This window comes from Pantherophis guttatus, chromosome 4 (assembly GCF_059756535.1).
Source record: "Pantherophis guttatus breed Tessera chromosome 4, ASM5975653v1, whole genome shotgun sequence".
Taxonomy (NCBI): Eukaryota; Metazoa; Chordata; class Lepidosauria; order Squamata; family Colubridae; genus Pantherophis; species Pantherophis guttatus.
In genome coordinates, this window is record NC_142066.1 from 57,079,945 (window position 1) to 57,101,437 (window position 21,493).

The 21,493-nt window shown below is 40.6% G+C and overlaps 1 protein-coding gene across 3 annotated transcripts in view; it reads right to left on the bottom strand.

The window, feature by feature from the left end:
• GPATCH8 (G-patch domain containing 8) overlaps positions 1–20,824 on the bottom strand; it is a 107,776-nt gene extending 86,952 nt beyond the window's left edge. The window contains exon 1 of one of the 3 annotated variants that reach the window (XM_034416050.3): positions 20,278–20,824. In XM_034416050.3, the coding sequence (XP_034271941.1) occupies positions 20,278–20,322 (45 nt within the window). In that variant the 5' untranslated portion in view covers positions 20,323–20,824. The remainder of the gene's footprint in view (positions 1–20,277) is intronic. The other 2 variants (XM_087892238.1, XM_087892243.1) reach the window with 2 other exon arrangements.
• Positions 20,825–21,493: the final 669 nt, after the last annotated feature.

Below are 21,493 nucleotides of genomic sequence, written 5' to 3' on the forward strand. Positions count from 1 at the left end.
GATGCCCTCTTTCCCGGGATCGGCAGAAACGGCTCCTTCTGGCGTCGGCCATCAAACACCTTGATATCCAGGCCATCGAGCCAGTGCCACGGGAGCAGCACGGACAAGGTTTTTACTCCTGCCTGTTCGTCGTTCAGAAATCCTCGGGGGGCTGGAGAGCTATTCTGGACCTTAAGTCCTTGAACCGCTGGGTCCCCTACCGGCGGTTCAAGATGCAGTCTCTCTCCTCTATCCTGGAGGGCGTTAGGGTCGGGGATTTCCTTACGTCGGTCAACCTAACGGAGGCCTACCTACATGTCCCCATTCATCCGGTGTACGTCAAATTTCTACGGTTTTGTCATGCGGGCCGTCATTACCAGTACCGTGCCCTTCCATTCGGCCTTTCCTCAGCCCCCGGGTCTTTACCAAATTAATGGCCGCCCTTGCGGCGCACCTCCGAGCTCGACCAATTCGGATCCAGTGTTACTTAGACAATCTTCTCATCCTTTTGAGTTCAGAGGTGCGGGCACGTCAGGACCTGGACGCCACCCTCCAGGTCCTGGAGGCTCACGGTTTCTCCATCAATCGGACCAAGAGCCACCTGGTACCTACGACCCGCATCCAACACCTTGGGACTATCATTGATACGGTCGAGAGCAGGGTCTACCTTTCCGAGGAGCGGCTGTCCAGCTTGCGGTCTCTGGTCAGCTCCGTTGCTCAGGGAGCTCCTGTCTCCCTGGCAACTCTATTTCAACTCCTGGGAAAGATGGTTTCATGCATCGGCATCGTGCCGTGGGCCCGTCTCCACTGCAGGGCTCTGCAGTGGTTTCTTCTCCCGTACCAGAAGTCCCGAAATTCGGAATCCAATATTATGGTTAACCTTAACTCTTCTGTCATTCAGTCCCTCCACTTGTGGTCTTCCGGGGCCCTATCCAAGGGGAGGGAGTTCAGGGAGCCCAACCCAGTCATTCTAACTACAGGTGCCAGCCTCTCTGACTGGGGGGCCCACATCCAGTCCCGCCTAGCCCAAGGCCTTTGGTCTCCGGAGGACAAAGGCCACAACATAAATTGGCTAGAGCTCCGAGCCATCCACCTGGCCCTCCGGGTGTTCAGGGAGATGGTGAGGGACAGGCATGTCATTGTCCGGACGGACGTGGCCGCCAAGGCCCATGTCAACCACATGGGGGGAACACGGTCTCACCCCCTCATGGAGGAGGCGGAGCGCCTGGGAGGTTGGGCGGAGGCCAACCTGAGGTCTCTCCGGGCCTCCCACATTTCGGGCCTGAGCAACACCCAGGCAGACTGGCTGAGCCGCTCGATAGTGGATCACGGAGAATGGCATCTCGACCCAGCCCTGTTCCGGAGGATCACGCAACGGTTCGGGGTTCCCGTAGTTGACTTGTTTGCCACACGGAACAACCGTCAGATGGACCGCTTCTTCTCCAGGTTTCCGGACCCGATGGCGGACTCCACGGACGCTCTCCTGAGCAGATGGCCCAGGGGCCTCCTCTATGCTTTCCCCCCCCTTCCTCTCAGGGTGGTGCGGAAACTCCTAGACGAGGAAGCGGACCTGATCCTCGTCGCTCCCCATTGGCCTCGCCGGCCTTGGTTTGCCGACCTCCAGGCTCTGTTGGTCCGTCCTCCTTGGCGTCTACCCCCCGCCGACGTCATCCTCCGGCAGGGCGCACTCCAACATCCGGACGCCGCCTGGCTTCAGCTAACCTCCTGGCGGTTGAGTGCCAGCTCCTGATGGAATTTCATCTTCCCACCGACGTGGTCGATACCATCCTGGCGGCTCGTCGCCCGGCCACGCTACGTATCTACGGGGCGACATGGCGATCCTTTGCGGGTTGGTGTGAATCTAGAGGGCTGGATCCGAAAATGGCCTATACGGAACAGATACTCGTTTTTCTTCAACGAGGGTTGGCTGAGGGACTCTCACCCAACACCTTACGCAGGCAAGTAGCCGCTTTGTCATCTATACTCTGTTTGGGTTCCCGTCACTCCCTGGCTCATTGTCCCTTAATCAAGCTGTTCCTTAGAGGTGCTTCCAACTCCTGCCCTCCCCCCGTACATCGTTACCCCTCCTGGGATCTCCCTAAGGTGTTAGACGCTCTTACACGAGCACCCTTTGAGCCCCTCCGTACCGTGGGCCTGCGATTCCTATCCTATAAGGTGTCATTCTTGGTCGCCATCACTTCCGCTAGGTGAATTTCGGAATTGGCTGCCCTCTCCACGAGAGCTGACCTGTGCACCTTTCACTCTGACAGGGTGGTCCTTCGTTTAGACCCCACCTTTCTCCCTAAGGTTAATTCCCTGTTTCACCGGTCCCAGGAACTGGTTCTCCCGGATTTTTGCCCGCACCCGTCTCATCCTCGTGAACGGGTTTGGCATTCTCTGGACGTTCATCGAGCCCTACGCATCTACATTCGCCGAACGTCCTCTTTCCGTAGGTCGGAGGCGCTCTTCGTCTCCTTTCAACCTTCCACCTTGGGGCTAAAGGTTGCCTCTCAAACGGTGGGTCGTTGGCTTCATGCCACTATTGCCTCTTCCTATGAGGCGCTTTCTCTCCCTATTCCTCGCCGCATCACGGCTCATTCCACACGCAGTGTGGCTACCTCGGCTGCGTGGGCCACTCAGGCTTCTCTGCTAGAGATTTGCAGGGCCGCTACTTGGGCTTCCCCCACGCCCTTCATCCGCCATTACCCGATTGATAGCTTTGCATCAGCGGAGGCGGCTTTTGGTCGCCGGGTTCTTCAACAGGTGTGCGCGGACCAGGCCTCCACGTCCCGGGCGGGTCCCTCCCATTAGGTCACGGGCTTTGGCACGTCCCTCTCCTGACCGCTGTCACAATCGCTTCCCTAGAAAGGGCGTTGTCTTACCTGAACGCCCGTTCTGGGGACCGATGTGACAGCGGTCAGCCCCGCACTTCCTTCCGCCAGTCCGTCTCGGCTAGGAGCACTCCTGTTGTTTTTTTGTTTGTTTGTCTTTCAGGTGGCTAGTGCGTCGTCAGGACATCACTTCACATTCCTCATCCGAAAGCTGGAGGGAGCAGGAGGAGGAGGAGCTTAACTTCCTGACTCGATCCTTGCCAGATCAGGGTAGTTAACCCTCTCCTGACCGCTGTCACATCGGTCCCCAGAACGGGCGTTCAGGTAAGACAACGCCCTTTTCCAATATTTATTTCATACTTCTGATGAGAATGAGGGCAAATTCATGAACTATATAGTTTGTGCCTGAGATATAAGTTTCATAATCGAAAACTTCTGTACTCACAAAATAGTATTAATGGTTATGACTACATGAGTCTTAAGAGTTACTATTGGTTAAGATTACCTACCACCAGGAGCGTATATTCTGGTTGAATAGAGATAGAGTAGTTGAAAAGGAGCAAGTTAAAATGCTATGAGATTATCAAATAGAAATTGATAAAGTTTTGGCTCATAACACACCAGATTTAAACTGTGGTTGAAAAGAAGAAAGTGTGGATAATTGATATGGCGATACTAGTGGTCAGTAGAATAGAAGGCGGCAAAAAATTAGAGAAGATCAGATAGTATCAAGATCTGAAAATCAAAGTTGAAAGATTATGGAAGTAACTGGCTATGGTAATCCCAGTGGTTAAGTCTTTAAAAATCTGTGCATTGACAAAATTTCTATCTGGTATTTACAAAAGATTACACTGCTTGGCTCTCTCTATATATATACATTACAACATCCTAGGTTCTTGGAATGAATTTGATATATCTGAAGCTAAACAGCTAAAAAAACTGGTAGCTGTAATTTCTCGTTACTTTTTATATAGTAATAATTGTTTGATGTACAATAATCCATCCAAATGTACAAGATGTGGGTGCAATCGAAGATCAAATTTTTAACAAGGCAAATAAAAAAAAAAGATTTATTGCAGTACAGAACATGTTTTCTGATTATCTGATCACATTACAGAGCTCAATACTACATGTAACAGAAAACACAAACCACAAAAAAGTAACTTACTCCCTGTATCATGCAGCTGCACAACATATGGCCCAAAGGCAACATCAGCCCACCAACCAGTTTTGTGTGCCCCACTGATGATTTTTAAAGCTTAATAAACCCATAGCATCAAAGCTGCCAGAAAGATCCACTGCCACTAATTTTTTGTAGCCTTTTGTTCTGAAAGACATGCTGCTTGCCTCCAACACCTCTAGGCCTCAAATACAGACAGCTTTAGTACAACTGCTGGACTGCCTTTAAGTGTTCAACTGAATGCACTCAAAACATAGATGGACCAGAACAACAACTATGTAGCTTAATATAAAATAATAAAAGTTGTAAATACTACAGTAAACAATTCCATTTACATTATTTCCAGCTTATAAATCCTATTTCTAAAATAAATGCCATGTAAGTAATTTTGAGAATGTCTTACTACTGAAAAATTCTAATAGCTATTTTTCTCCAATATACTCAGTGAAGTTTAGCAAGCTAAAGCTTTCTGTGTATAGTATGCATTGCAATATGGTTTTTAGTGACTTGCTGATGTGCTAGCATGAGTCAGCAAATGGGGGGAGGAAAAAAAGAGAGAAGCAGCTCCATTGTGGCCTTGAAAGGGAACTACACTGTTGCAAGGGCTAATGAGCTGACCTGGCTCCTAGCTATCACTATTGTGGGGAGATATAGAGACAGATAGCTAGACATTGGTCTAGCCTGGTATGTAGGTGTAGGGGACTAGCTACCTGGAGTTGCTGGGGGACATGCTGGCCATCTGATCCAAAATCAGAAAGAGAAAAATGAGAAGAGAGTGAATGAAGTTATGTGAGTGTATTTGTTATTGGTTTCTGGATGGAGAAGAGTCCACAGGTAACTTTACTGAAGAAAGGAACTGAAGTTCCAGAAAGACGACATTTGTTACTGTGAAGCCTTTCTCTCTAAGGATGGACTGGGCAAAAGACCTTGACAGAGGTTCTTCCCTAAAGGTGGAAAAAGTGATCAGTTGAATAGATCCACCAGAAGAAGTCAAGCTGAGCACACAGCAGTAAATCTAATACATTCCTCTTTTCACTCTCTTTTGATAAGCCTGGTAACCTGGAGGGAGACATAGGTAAAGGGAAGGAACGGAAGCAGTTAGGAATTTGCTCTTTTCTCTATCACTTTTAGTCTCTTTCAATCCTTCTTTTGCACATCTAAGTAATTAAGCAATTAAATTATTTTCTTTTCAGAATCCCCACAAACCAATGCTTCTTTTTCTCAATCCACTGCAGATTGTCCCAGTCCTTGGTCCAAATATTTAAAAATCTTGCACTGATTGATATAATTATCATCAGTTTTTCAGAAATGATGTTAAATAACATTTCTTTTGGAAAATGGAATGTTTTGTTTCCTGTGGTTTATGACAAGATTTCCTCTTACCGGTAGTAGTACAGTTAGTGCCCAAAGATACTGTCTCAAACCTCGATGTAGAGAACACAACAGCAGCCTCTACATACAAAAGAACTGAGACAGATTAATTTGGTTAATGTAGGAATTCAATTTTTGATAAAATTATACCACAGAATTCATGTAAAGTTTAAAAGGATAGCTACTAAGATTTATTCTTGTTTCACTCACCCCACCCCCTTAACAGGAATTGAAAGAGAGAAAAAAACTGATGGAGGGTCACAATGAACATGCACAGAATTGTTTTAATGTAATTTCATAATCAAAATAAGTAATGATAGGCCAATTTTCCATTCTTCAATAGAAAAAGTAGCCATTTCTCCCAAAAATTGTTACTGGGAATTGAATCAAAAGTTGATTAAGATTGATGAAGGCAACACAAACTTTTCACTGAGGATGAAAGATATATTTGTCAGATATATGATAGCGAAAGAGGCAGTGACCATCCTTCTCTGAAAGAAGTTTGCTCTATTCCTAAAACACAAACTTGAACTACCCAACCACTAACTAGTACACTATTCTCAATAATAACCTAATTCACTTTCACCCGTTACTTTCATGAATGGATGTTTATTTCAAAGGTTAGTAAATTTTATTTTATTTTAAATGGATCGACTGAAGTGGTCTGGGAAGACCAAAACATTGGCTAGCACAGTGTAGTGCAGTGTTTATCCCATTCTGGGAGTTTACGTCCACCCATCTTCAAGCTACCAAGGTTGAGAAACACTGGTGTAGTGCAAAGCACATGTTGGTGATATTTGGGTGAGGAAAAATCCTTCAGAGTTGATTCCTGGTAACTTCCTGGGCTAGTCCTTATTCATACAAAGTTCCATATTTGTATAATGACACCATTTTTATAAGATATGATATCCTAAACATTTTTGTTTAACAAGACTGCATTGAACTTTCACAGTATTTTTACTTTGCAAGAATATAGACTTTATTTCTATTCTTGCAAATACTGTACAAAGTAAACCATGAGTTTAGGATTTAATGCTGAAATAGAAGATGACTTTCTTATTCACCATTATATTCTGCTTAGCAAAGGAATAGAATAGATTTAAACCTGACACTGCAGCACTTCAAATAAATTAGTGTCCCTTTTAACCTTTTATGCATCAAGCCTGCAAATACAGATACATTAGTGAAATCCAACAAAACTCTCCTGGGATGTTATCTGCAGCATATATACTCATGTTATCCAGATTTGCAGAATCCAAAATATATTGTGTTCTGTCTTCCCAAATTTAAGTCTAGGCAGAAAATAGTTAAACCTGAACCAAATCATTTAAAGGAATACTGTACATAAATACAGGGTAGTAGTTATATTACTTGTACTAATGGATTTTGTGTCATCATAGTACAAAAGGAGAGTAGTTAAAATGTGAAACTCTAGAGTCTAGTCAAAAGAAAGTTTATTTGATGTAAGCCATAAAACTATTCAACCTATAAAACATATAAAATTGAAGCTATTGTTCAAGTTAAGGAAGAAGATGATGTCGTGGCAATTGGCAAACTGAGTTAGATTTAGGTAATAGCTATTAATACCTGCAAATTTTATACTAATGTTTAAAGAAATTATGCAGGTTCCTAGGGGAAGGGAAGGACACCAAAAATATAGGAATATGCTTCTAGGGATCACTTTACCCTTTAGAAAATTCCTGAAGAAGTAGAGGATCTAAACATAAACTGTCAGTTGATCTGAAGCCTTTGATTGAGAGAATTATATAGTGTGTCCACCATTAGCTGACCTCAATGGATGGGTAGAGATATATAGAGGCATAAACATTCCTCAAGTAGATAAACCACACCTATGACAGCTGGGTTATCATCTCTTAATCTGAATCATTAGATATTCATTTATGGACAGTTGTCATTGCCCCTTAACAGATGCCAATGTTTATATTCATAATAATCTTACTTTGTACTTATTCACAAAACAAAACAGAATATAGGTGAGTAGGCTATACAATTATAAGATTTGCACATACTACTATATTTCCTCATTGTACCAATTTACAATTCAAGTAACCTTGTTTAAGGATATATTACAGGTACAAAATAAACTATGAATTTAAGTGATTTAATGAATATTAATCTGCCTGGTTACATGAGAGAAGCCAAAGTTTCCTTAGGATCCACCAAGAAAATCTACTCTCAAAAGAGATTGTTCCAATTTTATCTTTTAGATTTCTAACAAGTAACATTAGCAGTTGGATTAGTACATTTTTTTTGTAAATATTTTTTATTTATTTTTTCAAATTTAAACATAAAAACATAACTTTCAAGAGCAAAAATCTCAATCCAGTCATAGATGGTTACCGCGCTTACATTCCTTTCACAAGCTCAATTCACAATTTCCATTACATCTTTTATAAATAAACAAAAAAGAAAAAAAAAGATAAAAAAGAAATTCAAAACTTAAGAAAAATCCAATTTTACCTCAAATTTAACATTTTCATCTATATAAATCCATTATATCTATCCAAGATTAGTTTCAAATTCACTTTCACTCATTTTTACATCTTCATAACAATTCTAAACATATCTTTATTCTTCTTTACCTTATATCTTATACAAGTCATATCAAAATAATTTTTACAATATTCTAACCTCTTAAGTGTTTACCTTACAATTTTATCACCATTTATTCTTAATTTCAATTCAATACCACTCCATTTTTATTATATTTTATAAAACAGTAATTTGTCTAATTTTAATCCTTTGACCCTTATCCTCAAATCAGTTGACCTTAGTTTTTTTTTTCCTCCCAGTTTACATATTACACAGATTTCTCACAAAGGCATATTTTATTTACTCCAATTTCTAATATATTTTCTACTATATCTCCCTATAATATTTAACTATCTTCCAGCTTGTTCTATTTGATTAATTCTCAGCTTAATCCCCTCCAAAACACCAACTATTTAGTTGATTTCAGAATAGTTCCTCAATCTCCTCCAACTCTCCTAGTTGTTTGACTGTTTCCAGCATTTTGTGGGCTGATTTCCAGCATAATCTCCTTCTTAACTCCCTCCATTGTTTGGCTGATTTCCAGCATAGTCTCCTCCAATTCTCCTCCTATTTGTTTGGCTGTTTCCAGCATTTTATGGGCTGATTTCCAGCATAGTCTCCTCCTTAACTCCCTCCATTGTTTGGCTAATTACCAGCATAGTTTCCTCTAACTCTCCTCCTATTTGTTTGGCTGTTTCCAGCATTTTGAAATAATTTCCAACGTATTTCCACCGAGTCTCAAACTCTTATCTAGTTGTTATCCATCCCACACGTTTTAACTGTAATATAATTATCTGTTTTATATCATTTTTCCATCCTGCTCTTTCAATTTAAATCTCAGTATATTTCATAATAGTCATCATTTCCAACTTATATTACCTTAATTCAAGACTAATCACTAGCATCTATGTATCTTGTATTTTGTTCAATCAATCCTTATTCATCAGTTTAACATTTGTTTGCAAATTAAAGTTAAAACGTATTACATCAAACAATACATTTTCTTAAGATTTTCCTGCCTCAAAATAATTTTTTATTATTTTTATCCCCTTGATATCATCCACTATTTTACTAGCCACCTCTTATTTTCTATTTTTATTATTTCACAACCCTCCCTGTTTTTGTCCAAAATCATATATACCTAGGCTTTTAAACTTTATCATATATACCTAGGCTTTTAAACTTTACATTTCAGTTGGTCACATTTAAATGTATCCACTTTAATTCTTCCTTTTCTTCCTTTTCCTCTCTGCCCAAAGTGCTCTATTTCAAGGTTCATCAGTTCAAAGTAAAGAATTTCTGTATGTCCCTTTAAAACTTTTACAATGTTTGTTCCAAGTGTAGTGCATCAGCTTCTTGTCTTTGTTAACTACGCCACACCTAGTTTTGTCAGTCTCCATTGTTAAAATCCAAAATGTTCTTTCTTTCTTCTTTCTTCTTTCTTAAAATCATCTGGGACAGAATAGGAATCTCCAAAATCTCTATATCCAATATTAATTTCAAGTAATCCAAGGTAAAAAGCCAATTAACATGTTTCTTTTCCACCCAGAAAGGGAAATCTCTTCAATCCACTTCCCTGCTTAATCACTGCAGACTCCATGGCTATTTTGTAGCTGGCTGGCTGGCTGATAGAAAGCCCCCCTGGCCACAGCCGTCATATGCTCTTCTAAAGACAGCCATGCGTCCAGGAGGACACCCAAGTTACGCGCCCTCTCTGTGGGGGCCAATGTCTCGCCCCCAATAGACAGCGATGGCACCAGCTGACTATATCGGGACGCCGGCAGCCACAGCCACTCAGTCTTGGAGGGGTTGAGTCGGAGCCTGTTCCTCCCCATCCACACCCGCATGGCCTCCAGGCACCGGGACATCACTTCAAGGGCATTGTTGGTGTGGTCTGGGGTGGAGATGTACAGCTGGGTGTCATCAGCGTACAGATGGCACTGCACTCCAAAACCACGGATGATCTCGCCCAGCGGCTTCACATAAATGTTGAACAGGAGAGGTGAGAGGACCGACCCTTGTGGCACCCCACAAACCAAGTGCCTTGAGGTCGACCTCTGCCCTCCAGCCAACAAGACTGCGACCGGTCGGAGAGATGGAGGAGAACCACAGTACGACAGTGCCTCCCACTCCCCACCCTTCCAACCGGCGCAGCATGATACCATGGTCGATGGTATCAAAAGCCGCTGAGAGGTCTAATAGGACCAGAACAGAGGAGCAACCTCTGTCCTGAGCCCTCCAGATATCATCTACCAACGCGACCAATGCCGTTTCCATGCTGTACCCGGGCCTGAAGCTGGACTGGAACGGATCTAGATAGACGGTTTCATCCAGTTACTGCGGGAGCTGTTGCGCAACCACACTCTCAACAACCTTCGCCAAGAAGCGAAGGTTGGAAACTGGACGATAATTTGCCAAAACAGCTGGGTCCAGAGAGGGCTTCTTGCGGAGGGGCCTCACCACCACCTCTTTCAAGGCGGGAGGCAAGAAACCCTCACTCAAGGAAGCGTTTATAATCCTCTGGAGCCAGCCTCGTGTAACCTCCCAGGTAGCCAGCACCAACCAGGAGGGACACGGGTCCAATAAACATGTGGTTGCATTCAACCACCCCAGCATCTTGTCCACGTCCTCGGGGAACACAGAGTCAACCTCATTCCAGGTAACAGTCTCAAGACACACCTCGGACAACCCGCCTGTACCCACCCAGTCAGAGTCCAAGCCTTCCCGAATTTGAGCGACTTTATCGTGCAGATAATGTGCAAAATCCTCAGCACGTCCTTGCAAGGGGTCTTCCCGCGCTCCCAGATGGAGAAGGGAGTGGGTCACCTTAAACAAGGCAGCTGGGCGATTATCTGCCGACGCAATAAGAGCGGAAAAGTAATTACACTTCACCGCCTTTATCGCCACTAAGTAGGTCTTGATGTAAGACCTCACTAGTGTACAGTCAGATTCGGAGCGACTGGCCCTCCAACTACTCTCTAGGCGTCTTTTCCGGTGCTTTTATCTTCATTAGCTTCATTTTCTTTTAGAGGCATTAATTCTCAGAAATATCCATTTCTCCTCTCCACTCCAGTTAAAGGCACAGTCAAATTTCAGAAATTTATTAATGCCAAATCATCCAGTTTAAGTTTACTGCAACAAAGTTCAATTTGGGTCTTTTACCCATTTTTTTTTCTTTTCAATCTTTAAGCCCCGCAGTCCAGCAGCCGCTTTTAATTTTGGGGTCTTATTTTCCAATAATTCCAAATAGGTACGTTATATTGCCTGGGTTGGTGTCACTCACCCGGCTTCTTGATTTTTGCTCTTTCTTCATCTTCTTCCTCCAGCACAATCCTTGTTCCCGGTTGCGGCGGTATCAGGGCAGCCGCCATGGCTGTCGTTCTGCTGCCGCCGACATGAAGAAGCCTCCGGCCCCGAGGAACCTGCCTGTTTCTCTAGGCCGCCCAAGGCGATCTTTCTTGTCCCCCTGTCCCTTCAAGACAGGGGAGGTCTGCAGACCTATCGGCGACATCTTAGCAGAGGGGATTTGGCAGAGCTCAGTGGAGCTTGCCATTTCCCCGTCTGTATCCCCGCGGCGCCAACCAGAAGTCCTTGGATTAGTACATTTTATTATTGTAACATAATAGTTTACCGGTGGTTCTTGACATATGACCATAATGGAACCTGGAATTTCCACTGCAAGTTATGAGTGTTTTATATTAAAGCCCCCACTTGACCATGTCTGATTTTATGACATTTTTTGCAGCAGCCATTACGAGAACACCATGGTCGTTGAGCAGATGCAGCAGTTGTTAAGTAAATCAATGTATTCCTATTGGCATGTTTTTTGCCAAAAAAAAACAACCCAAAAAAATCATAAATCTTTAGAACACTGCAATAGGCCATAATGGTGAGTCAATTGCCAAGCATCCTAAATGCAGGCATGTGACTGCAACTAAATGTGCAGCCACTGGAACTGCAGAACTGGGTTGTAAATTGTAGGAGTTTGTATACGTGCAGGAATTTTCCTAATCTCGAAGGCAAACCTCAGATAAGGAAGGTTACATGCACGTAGGTGCCAGGAAATGACATTAGAAAATAAGACCCTAAATCTGTAAATAAGAGGAGAGGAAACGGGATGTATGTTAGAATTTAACTATAGCTAAACATTATAAATGCTTAAGCAAGCAGTAGTAATGGTTAACCAAAGATCTTATAGTTGCTGGAAGACTTTTGTGAGCCAATGATATGCTGCCAAGTACGCTATAACTTGAAAGTAACAAACTATATAATGTCACTATGTAAGGCAATAAAGTTACCACATATTTTCTCAACCTCTCTGTGTGTGGTCATTTACAACAGTAAATCACTTTTCAGTCTGTTGTAATTTCAACCGGTCTGCTAAGTGATTGGTCAGGACTATCTGTATTTAAAGAAGAAGAGAGTATAGATAATGGTTCCCAAACTTTCTTGGTCCACAGAGCCCTCAATGTCTTAATAATTTTTCACTGTGTCCCTAAAATGGTGAACTACCTCAAGCAAGTAGTTATGATCCAACATGTCCCTACAAGTTTGCAGCACCCTAGGACAGGGCTGGGCAATTGTGGCCCTTTTACAACATGTGGACTTCCACAAGTTGTAAAAGAGCCACAATTGCCCACCCCTGCCCTAGGACACTGCAATACAAAGTCTGGGAATTATGACTATAAAGTTCAATTTTTAAGGGAAAATACATTTTCAAGTTATTCAAATTGATATCAATGTCTTCAAACTGCTGACATTAATAAAAATTCATGCGGTAATATTTCCATTTGCCTATGTATCAGCAACCTGAATGTAAAGACTACCACTAGTTGTCTACTAACTAGTTCAAAAGCCTATGTCGTACCACATGCACTGCTAAATTATAGTGTAATATTTTACTGTAAGGTAAAACAATCTATAGAATGTAGTGAGATCACATACTCATTTTTGTCTAATAAAAATTGGGAGGAGGAATAAGCCAGAATTTAATAAATCAAACAAAATTTTCAGCAAAATTTGTGATATATTACTTGCCAAATGAGAAAAGTGTAATTTAAAAGAAACTCTAGATGACTCAAAAATTATTGAAATTGATTGTTAAACAATGATTATATTCATTCCCAAGCATAAACACTGATACGTGTGAAAAAAATTCAAAAATTCAGTCTGCTAAATAGACATGGAATTCTGGTTTAGTCTTCTGAGCATGCAAAAGATGAAGAGGAGAACATCTTTTGCGAGGTTGGGATCATGTTAGAATTACTTGCTATATCAGAATCCCTTGCTGTTTATTGTTGGTGATAGAGTTCCCTTGGCTTATGGTGCTGGGACACTTTAACTTGCCTTCCGTGAGTGCATCTTTGAATTCATGCCCATCACCTGATTCAACTTATTAACAGCCCAACTAACTACATTAAACTTTTTGTTTTAGGGCATTGACATGACTGGGGATCCCAAAGGTGCTTTTTCAGGAGGCAACTGAACTTTCTCATTTTTTGAAGATGTTTCGCTTCTCATCCAAGAAGCTTCTTCAGTAACAGAGCTGAAGTAGCGTCTTGGATGAGGACAATCATGACCTGGATGACTGAGAATCTCTACAGACTACCACTGGGGATAATACCATCAGTTCCTTATCGTGGCCACGATCATTCCCTATTAAAACTGGAATTTACTAAGGTACTCCTTACTACAGAAGGACAGAATCTATGCAATCAATCCATCCCAGGTTGAATGAGGTCTTAGTCATTGCTTGGAATGAAAAGATGATAATGGCCTTGGATAAAATTGTATCAATATGGACTCTTTGCATGCAGACCCCAGAGGGTCTCAATTTACAAAGAACATCCAGAAGATAAAGTTACAGAAAAGATACCTATAGTACTTCTTGGAAGAAAATAAAGTGTGATCTAACTGAACACAGGTAAGAGCCTTCCTTAACATATGCGAATAGGAATGGCAAAATATATTTATTTCTCCCCTCTTAATGTGTCTTCCAAGTGACAGCCAGCAGCTTTGTTCAATGTGACTTAGTCTTTTCTGATAGGAAAGGATCAGGGAAACATTTGCAAGGTTAATGTGAGAATTGCTTTTGGAACCTGGAGATAAAATTACTTGGATTCATACTGAATTTGATTCCAGTTTACGCAAATCCTATGGAAGTGACTGAGACATGATCTTGTGTTGTTATTTTGGAGGAGATAATGCTTTTAGTTCTGAGGAAGAGGATCTTTGGAGCCGTTAGCTATTAGGGCCTGTATTTTAGATTTGTACCCCTCCAGATTGGTTAGAGCCTTAAGAGAGTGAGCATAAAGATGGATCTGTCCACCTATAGTACTGCTTGGAAGAAACCATTGCTGAATTGGGCACTATTCATCCTGATTTTAACTGTCAGCCCTACTAGTTACACCAGCCCAAGAAATAGCTCTAAAGGATGATTAGAACTACTTTTGTTGACATTGTCTATAATGACATAACCTTAAATGTCCGATTGTGGTGTACCTCTTCCTCCTCCTCCTCTTATACATAACTAAATTAGGGAAGTGTCTGCCTGATCCATTTCCAAATGTTATTTTCTGAATGACATTTGTTGTTCTGGAGTCAAAAGAATTCCAACCCTCTTCGCTTAGGTAATGATTTCTGTCTATTTCCATCAATATCATGATCCTTACTCTCTACTCCAATATCTAAAAAGATAGGTTATTGAATTGATCCTAGAGGAATGAGTCCTTTGGAGTCCTTCCAGTTTGGTTTCAGACTGAGACACAGTATAGAGAAAGTATTGGTTACTGATGGCCTATTGACCAGTACAGGATGGGGGAAGCCATCCATCCTGATTTTTCTTGATCTCAATAATCTTCTTTATCACTGACCATGGTTTCTGGACTGGCTCAGAGGGTTGGGAAATTTGTTACTGTACTTCTTCATTCATCACCACTTCCACTCATTGTTGGTATGCAGTCTATCCCAGGGCTCTGTTTTAAAGGGTTTCCTCATGGCTCTCCCCTCTCCTCATATCTACATAAAGCTGTTGGAGGAGGCCAACTATAGGTATGGGATACAATATCATCAGTATACTGATGATACTCAGTTATGTATTGCTGCTTTTGCTCAGCAATGTTGTCAAGGATCTATCCCAGTTTCTAAAAGTGGGCACCTGAGTAGCAAGGCTGAATGTCTATGGGTCCTTGATCCGCCTGATCTCTGGATTGGAGATTTTCACTGTTGACTCTGAGGAAGGGGGCACTCTTCAATTCAGAAGCAGAATACAATCTGGGGATTCCTTTAGAAACACAGTTCCAGAAGACCAGGAGGACTTTTGCATAACTTGTCTTGTGCACCAATTGTGGTCATTCCTGAATTGGGAAGCTCAAATTAGAGAGTCACATCTCAAGTATATCTCTACAATGTGCTCGATGTGGGCAGCCCTTAAAAGAACATTTGGAATCTTCAGTTGGTTCAGAATGCAGTGGCATGGGAAATTATGAATGCATCTTAGTACACCCATGTAACATCATTATTTTATAAGCTGCATTAGTTCCAATATGCTGTCAGGTGCAATTCAGGGTGCTGGTTATTACCTATAAAGTCTTGTATGGCACAGAACTGAGTTATTGTCCTTATTTCCGATAATAATTGTCTGCTCCACTTGTTCAAATAGGATGCGCATGCTTCAGTTCTTTTCCCAGAAGTAGTATCATCTGATAGAATTCAGGAAGCATGCCTTTTCCACTGGGATGCCTACCATCTGGAATGATCTCTTCAATGTATTATTGCCTTTGACCCTTTTTAGAAAGGCTCTTAAAACTTAGTTCTTTCGGCATTGGGGTCAAGGTGATTGAAGTTGCTATTGGGAACAGTGTAAAATAAAGTTAGGTTCCTGCCTAAAATTTTAGGCAGCCACACAGATCTCTTAATGAAATAAATTTTAAACCCTCCATGCTATTTGTGCCTCATGATTGGTGTTATGAGAAACTGGGTTATAGTTTCATATATAATCAGATTTACCTATATTTCTAAAATAAGACAGCACTTTGCATGATAAAATATGCAAAAATAGTAAGATCCTTTTCTAAGATGCTCAGAAGCTAAATTTTAAATTAGGGGGGATAAGAGAATCAAAAATGAATCAGAACAACAAAGGCAAAGATATAAATATGAGAAATATTACTTACCTATAACATAAATATAGGAGATAACATCCCCACTAATACTGGCAGAGGAAGCTACTGTATATAAACAGGAAGCAAACCTCACACTCACTAACCTTGATTATGTTACCTAGTTAGATGATGAAATGTCTGTAAGCAAGCAACCAAGCTCAAAGAGCATCAAAGACTCCACAATTCAGCCCTGGGCTATGTACTGTATATTCTCTTCTACTGAATGTAAATGGTGCATATTTGTTATATTATATCCTCTTTATCAATCAATATAGGTGAAATGAAGGCCAAATATGCTGGAAAAAAATCAGTGGTGTGTGCTTTCTTTTTCATATGCTTGTAGCTAGACTGTCTCCCATTTTCTCTTTTTTAGTTTATCTGAGTTTTGTTCCTATTTTTTCCCTTAATTAAAAAAAAAATGTTTCACTAAAGGTGAAAGTTGTTTTGCATGTATTTAATTTTAGGACTTTTGTCATTTTTTTCTTGTAATGTATAAATAAAATTTGAAAAAGAAATTGCATCCTACTAAATTGGACCTCTGTTCATTCTGACTAAACAATTGGAGAAAGAACCAGGCCTTTCTAAAGGTCTGCAAGGTCAGGACCAATCATAAATATATTGGGTGGGAGAATTTCCAAAGGTCAGAGACTGTCACCAAGAAGGCATGCTTTCTAGATCACACAGGATGACACTGTTTCAGAGGAGGGACCCAGAGTTTATCCTTCTTCTTGCAGCATGTGGAATGAAGGCAGATCCCATGTATAATCTGTTTCTATTCTATTCAGGGCTTCATAAATACCATCTTGAATCCTGTAGGAAGCCAATGTAGTTCCCTATATTTACAAGATATTGTGATATTGGAAAACAGGGTTTAATCTTTGATTTTATTTGTATTTAAACTATACTATTTTCATAGAAAAGACTACCAGAGAAATCAAAAAGGGATCTGTGTGGAAAGGAAGAACCGTACATATATTATCTTAAATTTATTAAAACAGGATTAACAAAGCATAATGAATAATAAGTAATAATTTTTCCCATATAAGCATGATTGGAGACATGGGTAGTGTTTGTGGATCTTGAGGTATGTACATATCACATTGCTGCTTAATTAACCTTTAGTATTGTTTTTATTTTTGTGACTATATACATCAAAAGTCACACATTTAAAATCTTCTAAAATATAGTCTTTAATTAAAAAATTGGGTTATCTCAACTTTTCTTTCATCATTACTGTTATGTGAGAACTAGAAAAACCAGTCAGATGCAAAGAGCTTCAGACTAGACAGGTCAACAATATACAGAGGTCAACCACTTCTCCAGAATGGACCTACTTTTCAGTCACTGGGACAAACAATCAAAAATATCAAACTGTAAGATTTTATCTAGAGAATGTGTGCGTGAAGGGAAGGGGGGGTTGAGTCTTATGGACGATTTTTGGCTGTTTATAGCATTCCAGTATCTTTAATGAAAATAGTTTATTAACAGCAGTACCAATGAATCTCTTATCCGCAAATGTTTTAACAACAATCTGGTTATTAAATTTAGTTCATTATCTTTCACACTTAGAAATAGAGGACTGCTACTTAATCATTTTATGTTGAGTTGGTTCAATGAAGTTATTGCTTTAATTATCCAAATATGTGTACAGGAGTTACTTTATTTTCAGGGCTGTGTGACATGATCCTGCAGCTCCTTTAAGGTATTGCAGACAGGTTCTACGTTTATGTTCTTTGGAGATCTAATTTGAAGCTCTCTATACTGCCAGCTATTTTTTTGATTATCAGAGATTGTATCCTTTGCTCTCTTAGAAGAGAATTGTTTTCTAACTGTCCCTCACAATATCTTACACATACAAGATAAAACAAGAAAATATGATCCAATTACTACCATATTACATCTCATTAAGAAAATCAAGATAATGAAGATAAATGTCTCTACTTAAAAGATTTACACAGTACATTTTTAGACATATTAAAACCATATGATAATTTCAGGAGAATAAAAACCCAACAATCAATTGAATATTTCTATTAATGTTTAAACAGTAGTTAGCTGTTGGACACAACTTTGCAACTAACAACAAAGCTGTGAAACATTTATGAAATAACTATAAAACTGCATATATTATATCATTTTTATATGCAATAACAAGTTTTATTTGGGATATGATTTTACAATAAAACTGAAATTAACTATTGCATTTTTAAGATAGCAGTTTAAAATTTTGTTATCCTACAGAACATATTATATGTCCATTACTAAAAACATTCCTAAAGAAATGGAAGGGGATGTACAACTATCTCCGATTTATGTATCAACATAGTTTCTTGTTTTCCAAACAGTTCAGAGATAAAGCCCTATGGCTGAAGGAAGAATTATTTCTGCTGCAAACTAGAGTTCACATTTAGTCTCCATCAGACATCTGGAAAGAAAAGCCAATATTCATTCTCTAACTCCCATTGCTATTACAGATAGGTTCAGCATAATGCAGTACTTTCTTCTGAAACTGCAAAAGCTTTACTTTTATGCAGGGAATAGAAAAAATAAATATGTCAATTTTCTACTCAATAGCCAGTGTTTTTGAAACACAAAGCTTGTATAATGTAATATACTCATTTCTAGCAAACACTGACATTTTAAAAAATAGAAATCTGAATGTAAAAGTAAATATAAATTCTACATCAGTTGTGCGAAAAAGGAGATTCAAGAGATACTAATATTTTTTGTCAATGCTCAAATGCTCAAGACTTTTAATTTATGCAATGTGTAATCATGAAAAGATTTAAATGATTATAAATACAATCTTCAATAAGCAAAAACTTTTGACAATTTTAAACTGCTGCTGCATACCCACAATTTCTCCTGCAGAGATTTGTTCCTGGCTGGCAAGAAAACTTAAGCAATAAAGAGGAGTCTGCTCTAATCCTTTTCAAGTAGAAAAATGAGATGAACTTATTTTAAGTAAATATGTAACTTCAAAAGCTTTTATAGTAGTGATTACCTCCCCCCATTTGAAATAAAGCACATTGCCATTACATTTTAAAGGCTCTAATCTTGAAAGGCTAATTAATGGATGACATAAGAAACATAATTATGTAACCTTATTTAAGCCTAACTGATAGGGAAAGGCCAACTAATGATATACACAGGATGGAAAAGAAGTCATATAGGTAGCTGATCCTTGTTTTCCCATCACCATTCTTCAATCTGCATCAGGCAGCAAGAGCTTTGATTTTACAAAGCTACAAAAAAACATGAGCAGAGGATTGTTTTCTTTGGAATGCAAGATCATCAATATGGAAAAGATGATATCCTCATTAACAAGGATCAGCACTTTGTTTTTCTCTAATACAGTATGTTGTTCCACATGCCAAGGGCAGAAGAGAAGAGAAAATACTGAACAATACATTTTTAGCATTTCCACTTCCATCTGATTATTACCAAAACATTCCCTTCACCATAAAATACCCATGTTTTTACATTAAACTGAGATCTGATGGAGAAATCATCCTACAGCAAGAAGCCTCTTAAAAGTAACTGGAAACGATCATTATCCAGAAATTCTACCTAAAAGTGTGTGCATTATACTGGAAAGGAAAGGAGGCCATTTCGAATCAATCTACAGTATTTAAATCCTTGGCGGAAGGCAAGGAAGCTAAAATATGGCTAGTAATCCTAAAACGTTTCTCTTTCTCTTATCCCCCTATAAGCTAAAGGGAATAAAAGCAGAATATATTACAAGACTCGGATGTATGCATGAGAGAGAGAGAAAACAAAGAACCTGGTCTTTAAGAAACTGATTTAAAACGTGCAACGGAAGAGCATCCTCTCATTACCAACCAAACTTCAAAAGAGACACAGATTCCATGCTATCCCCTCTGGGGAGCTAAGTCTCCGGTGCAAATCTGACTTGGAAACGGGAAATCTCGATTCCCTTCCCCCCCACCCTCCAAAAAAAAAAAAAAAAAAGCAGCAAAAGGACAAACGCTTCAAACGGCTCCCCCCAAAGATGAACAGAGTGGGCGACGGAGACCTGAAGGAAGAGGCCTGAACTGCATGGAATTAACACTTAGAAGCGGGAGTGGGCACCACTATTTTCCTTTGTCCCCCCCCCCCCGCCCCAAAAAAAGGAAGAAAGGAGAGCACCCATATGCCATAGCCAAACACGGCCGCCATTTCTCGCCGTGGGTATCGGTACCTGGAAGTCCCTGTCCTCGTTGAAGCGGGAAAACCTATCCGCCATTTTCGCTCGGTTCGCCTTTATCTTAGGAGACTGCGACGAAGAGGAGCCTTACGTACTTGACGTGCGCACACCCAGGGCGATCGACGCTCTCAGATTGATAGATTCATACAAACGTTCAGCTTCCGAGCCTGCTTCGCCTTTTTTTTTTTTTAACTTAGGGTTTTCTCAACAGTGCGATTGTCCAGCAGCGCCCCCCACCTTCTCCCTATTAAAAGGCAGCGAAAACAGAACTGCCGGTTCTTTTTAATGTATTGGGGTGGGGGATGTTTAAAATCAGGTTAAGCTTGTGTTGTGTTTGGTAGGGAACGCTGGGTTTGGATTAGATTCCAGTTTAAGTAAACTGCTGCAACCTACCCGAGTAATTATTTACTACTGGAGACTTTTCGTTAAAAATTCAAAATTTTAATGTAGGAATATCACGTATAAAAATCTGAATGATCGAAATCTGACAGCCAAGAAGAGTCGTCTGTCAACAACCTCCAGCAAAAAAAAAACAAAAAAACCCGCTCACTGGCCGAGTAATGTCTGGCGTAGACACTATTTAAAAAAAAAAGTTTTAGTGTTCAGAAATGTTTGGCTGAACTATAATTCAGGAAAAAAAAATCATGCAGGGTGCTCTCCGTTACATCGGCCAAGTTATGATTCTGCGTACAGTCACTTTCGCTTGCTGGTTCTCCTTTTGGGAAATAAAAACTGCTTTTTAAGTTTTACCCTATTTTTCTCTAGGGAGCAGCACCCCAATACGACACATTCAGAAAGCTGACTCCTGGTCGGAGGGTCGCCGAGAGGTCTCCAGATTCCATTCTTCTGTAGCTCTAACTGCTACAGCTCCAACTCGGTATATGCCTTTCCACAGCTGCTCCTTAGTAAGTGCAGCACCCGAGAACCAGAAGCAGCCTCGCCCCGTGTTTACTAGCTGTGGATTCCTTCCAGCCACCTTTGTCCTTTCCATGTCCACGTCCTTCAGGCTAGAAATCTCCTGAAGGAGGTTCAGAACTTCGTCGCCTTTTAAGTGCAGAAAAACGTTTCCTCGGAGAAAATATAAAGCCATTTAGAATTGCACCCTTCTATTCTTGGTATTTATTATAGCCGACCCTCAAGAGGTACTAAATGACAGTGGTTGCCAACACTGGGCTAGTTCCCTTCTTCCCACGCTCGGGAAGTGCTTTAT